The sequence below is a fragment of the Priapulus caudatus genome, unplaced genomic scaffold (assembly GCF_000485595.1).
Source record: "Priapulus caudatus unplaced genomic scaffold, Priapulus_caudatus-5.0.1 Scaffold13, whole genome shotgun sequence".
Classification (NCBI taxonomy): domain Eukaryota; kingdom Metazoa; phylum Priapulida; class Priapulimorpha; order Priapulimorphida; family Priapulidae; genus Priapulus; species Priapulus caudatus.
In genome coordinates, this window is record NW_014577074.1 from 511,344 (window position 1) to 516,376 (window position 5,033).

General features: G+C 40.5%; 1 protein-coding gene across 1 annotated transcript in view; it reads left to right on the forward strand.

Annotated features, from left to right (window-relative positions):
* The first annotated feature begins 1,871 nt into the window (after positions 1-1,871).
* LOC106808203 (threonine aspartase 1-like) overlaps positions 1,872-5,033 on the forward strand; it is a 3,876-nt gene continuing 714 nt past the window's right edge. Inside the window, exon 1 of the mRNA XM_014810814.1 lies at positions 1,872-1,946. Within this exon, the coding sequence (XP_014666300.1) occupies positions 1,872-1,946 (75 nt within the window). The remainder of the gene's footprint in view (positions 1,947-5,033) is intronic.

Here is a 5,033-nt window from a genome sequence, read left to right on the forward strand (position 1 = left end):
CACGTACACGGAGATACACACACGTACACGCGGGTACACGCACGTACACGGAGATACACGCACGTATCTCCGTGTATCTACGTGTATCTCCGTGTACCCGCGTGTACGTGTACCCGCTGTCGGCCCGCCCGCCCGGCTCCACTTTGAACGTAAGAAATGGCCACTTTGGCCGAAGGAGATTTTATTGTCAGTCAACGGCGACCGACGTCGGAGAGCCTTTTTCATGTACATTGGCATAGCGGGGATCCCAGGGCGTGATGTTGCATTGAATGACCGACAGAGATCTTGGAGTAATCATTCTGAATGATTACGTCTAATCATTCTACTATCTACTTCTTCTATCTACTACATCTACTTCTAATCATTACGTCAGAATGATTACTCCAAGCAGAGATCAAGAAAGCTATCTAGAAAGAGAAATCTAGAAATAGATCAAGAAGCTAGATCAGTGGTCGCGATCGCGGTTAGTAACAAAACAAATGAGCATCCTTAGTGTAGTGGCCCTAATGCACTATTATTTTCGGGATCACCCCTTGCTCCCGGTGGCAAAGCGGGACTGTTGCGTGGCAGTTGTTGCGTGTTGGGTTGCAAGCTCCTGTTGCGTGGCAGCAGGAGACAAACCAAGAGACGAATAAACACTAAACGCAAGCTTTGGGTATACGGAACAGATGGTTTTATTTATCGCTAATACACAATCTAGTTTATTATTAGAATAATTATTTTGCTCTTACCAGGCAGAAGGCCAGTGAAACGTTACGTGCGAGATTTTATGGCTACGGAGTAAACGCGAACGCGACGTAGCTATTGAGATCGCCCTGAGTCAAATAAAGTGTGACGGCACCTGTCGTCGGCTCTCGTCGTTCTCCTCTCTTCTCCCTTCGTTCTTTTCGCGTCTCTCCTCGTTCCTCGTTCTCTTATCTTCTTTCTTCTGCCTTCTATCTTCTATCTCCTTTCTTATATTTCCGGTCTGCTCTCTTCTTTCTTCTGTCCTTCTTCGTCGGTCTCCTCCCTTCGTTCTTCTGTCTTCGCTCTCCTCGTCTCCTTTTTTCTATCTCCGGTCTCCTTTCTTCGTTCTTCTGTCCTCCTTCGTCGGTCTCCTCTCTTCTCTCTTCTATCTTCTATCTTTGATCTTCTATCTTCTATCATCTTTCTTCTTTCTTCTATCTCCGGTCTGCTCTCTTCTTTCTTCTGTCCTTCTTCTATCTTCTATCTCCGGTCTGCTCTCTTCTTTCTTCTGTCCTTCTTCGTCGGTCTCCTCCCTTCGTTCTTCGTCTTCCCTCTCCCCGTCTTCTTTCTTCTATCTCCGGTCTTCTTTTTTCTGTCCTCCTTCGTCGGTCTACTCTCTTCTCTCTTCTATCTCCGGTCTTGTTGTTACCTCCAAATGTCCAATCTTGCTATCTGTCTATATAATTATGTTATCCCATATTTTAATCTCTTAATATTGCAGGGTGCGAAATTAACCTTCTTTGACTAGTATAGTCATGTGGACTACTAGATTTTGTAATCTGGTAGTCCATGAGCAATTCTTGTAGTTCAGTATTTTGTGAATATGTAATAAAGAACACTACTTTTAAGTAAATTTGCTAATTGGTAGTTTAATTTATTTTAAAAAAAGTTCCAGGAAAGAGATATCATTTAAATTATCCGTTTATTTATCAATGTTAGTCAAAACTAACAGTGCTAAGTTGACGCTGACAGTCAAGTAATCCACCGGACTCGTTGTTGTTGCAATCTACTCATCCGTCAGTAAGTCTGCTAGTTTCGGACAAACGAACTACCGTTAATTTCCAACCCTGATACTGTTGAAATATTTTTTAACCCAATCAGGTTGTTATGTACCAATAAAATGTGCTGTTCTATATTTTCAGGATATGAAGGCATTAGAGGAAGGTAAATCAGCTATAGATTCAGTCACTGACTCACTGCTACTATCGTTGCCATTGGAGGTTAGTTTACAATGTACGTGTACATGCAGAGTTATGTTATATAACATCAACAATTTTTATGATCAGGTGTAATCAATGTAATAGTTTTATTATTTATTTCTTCAAATGTCATGAATATAATAGATTTGAATCACACAAGGCAGTAAGGAGGGTTCGTTATATATACTGTGTAGCAATGGCATTGCAAGTTGAGACTGTATGGGTTGCTACATCCATCGTATAGAGTATTGGTATGTAACTCACCTATAAAAGAAATGTGTTGTGTTCAGGATATATTTGTGACCACATGCATGGCGAGAGGTTCTAACCTCAAACATACAGGGAAAGTGAGTGTTATTGCGGGACTCATGGATGAGAGGATCACCAGTAAGAGGCCGTACCAGGATACTTGTGAAAGAATGGAATGTTGTCGTTTTTGTTGAAGGCTGTGAGAAATCCTGACCTATAGTTTTAATATAATGAGAGCAAATTATATATTTGATGACATTTCATATTTTCTGAATTTGCAATCTATTTTAATAAGCTTTCATAAATATTTGCCAGATATACCAGAATCCAGTGCTGGTAGCACCGGAAAGTTATTTAAGCCAACAAGGCTGAATTTTGCCAAGAAGGCAATCTCCGTCTAGGGCGTATTGCTGTGGTTAAACCGCGGGTTTAGTTAGCCGTCTACGACGAGTGTGTATTATGATGGTGGTGGAAAGTGTAAGTCAAATCTCTCTATAGATGATTTACTGGTAAAGGAAAGCGAGGACAGGTGAAACTATTATATATAAAGATCAGGAAGTCAGGTTGTTTTTCTCGAACCATTATGAATGTAAACCATTTCATAATAAATCCGCGTTAGATAGTAGCCCGCTTGCTTAATCTGTAACGTAATTCTCAACGCGCTTCATGATGCAATTCACAAGATAGGTACCTTAGTAGTAACACTAGGTAGTAGTAAAATGAAAGTGTCAATGAACTGTAAGCCACCACACAAAAGGACACAAATGAGTCAGTGAGAAGAAGTCAGTTTTAATTGAGGCAATCCATCGACGTACATTAAGAAACGAAGAAGGTATATATGGGGAGAACTCCCATTATATACTCTTGATAATTTATGTGTATCATTTTTTGGTGAAAATAATAAATAATATTCATATAAATTATAAATAATTTATAACAAAAATGAATCACAATTTGTGACGGTAGATCGTGCTATACGCCGCTTTGTGATGTCTTCTTTAGCATAAATCATTATATATAGATAAAAATAAATAATAATATAGTATAAATCATATGTTCATAGCCAGGAATTTAGCATTAAAGATATTCGTCAATGGAAAATCTTGTAAATACGAAACCAGCTGCCCACGGTGTGACACCTTACAGACTGTTTGTGTATTGTGTCTAATATAATATGCTAATATCGCAAAACCCTACCCCTAATTTGCCTAACCTGAATTTTTTTTAAATATCAAAACCCCTAGCCCTTATTCATTCACATACTACAAAAATGAGGCATCAGCTCCGTTTGTACCTGAATCTGACTAATGGCAATTCTCCATTTTTGCAAAAAAATTGCCGGGCTTCGAAAGTACGTCAAAAATATAGACGACAATAGGACGTTTAATATGGAGCATAGCAGTACAACTATACGCCCGCATTTCAACATGTGGTTCAAACGGTTCTGCCGATTATCGCTTTGACCGTACCCATGTTGAGGGACGGGACGGAGCGGACGGACGAATCGGGCGCCGGCACAATAGCGTCAGGGCTTACGAGTTCAAGGTGAGCTAATAATAACCACCTAATCCCAGGAGATTACATCAATGAAATGTTTTTGGAGCTGAGCGTGGCTTTGTTCTTTAGCGGCGTAGATGTATTTTTTACCACTTCTGGCGAAACCGTGATTACAGTTTAAAAGAAGTTACTCGCTTCGCTTAGCTGTTTTTGGGGACATTTTGCCAGTTGACTAGTATAAAGTTTGCGCATATTATTCACTGGAACTAATTCAGCGGCGTACAGCTATGCCTACTAGCTTGCCAAATTGGCCCAGACTGGCGGAATGACTTCGGCGCGCAGCGCAACGCGCACAACAGCACGCACGCAGCACTGCGCGGCAACGACACATAATAGCATATAACTATATACAGCAGTTAGTTTAAAAAATACAGTGCACGTGTAGCGTGACGTCGCTTCAATTCCTTGTGGGAACTTTTCCCATTATAACATGTGGTACGGGCAAATAATAAGGTCAAACCACTATGCGTCCCATGCACCTCTCAATCGCTAAGACAGCAGAGGGAGGGGTAGGCGTCGTCTCAAAGGAGTAATGCTATGGCGTAAACGACGAGTCGAGACCAGTACAGCCTAGCAAGTCTCTGAACCAGAGCCCGATGACAGCGCCTCATCCAGTCTACATTGAAAAAATACGCAGTCAAGCTGGGTACTAAAAACGCGGGAGGTGTTAAAGAATTGTCGTGCACGCGAGAAACTGAATTAAAAATAGCAATCATTTTGAGTAAATTCAATATCCGTATGGTAAAATAAACTAATAATATTTTACTCACACATCTCTTTATCTTTTACTCTTGCGATTTCTTGCATCGTGCCTGGACCTCCAGACAAAAAAGCAATGTCTATATTCAATGATTATGTAGCTCAATAGAAATTGATTAAACTAGTTTCCTGTCACGGAGCCAGGCGGCTATTTGTTAATCGAAATTTATTTTAAGTGAAGACCTTGATGTTACACAGCAGCCTGATGGTTAACCTCGTCTAACCCTATGCAAATGGCTTAGCTATGGGGCATCACTCCAATGCAAGTTTTCAGTCACCCAAGTAAAAATAAATTAGCGACCCAAATAAAAGTAACACGCAGAAATAACGCCAGCAAGAATATCGGTATTACTCCGATAAGATCCTACTCGGCATCTCAAATTGTTATACAAGGCAAAAAAAACAAGAAACAGCAAAATCATAACAGCGACAGATACACACATGTTACTGCATAAGGCTCACAGTCAGGTGATTTATTGTCAAGGCTTACATAATCACAGGTGCATAGTTTGTATACTGCGCCTCGGCAAGTCACCCTATCAT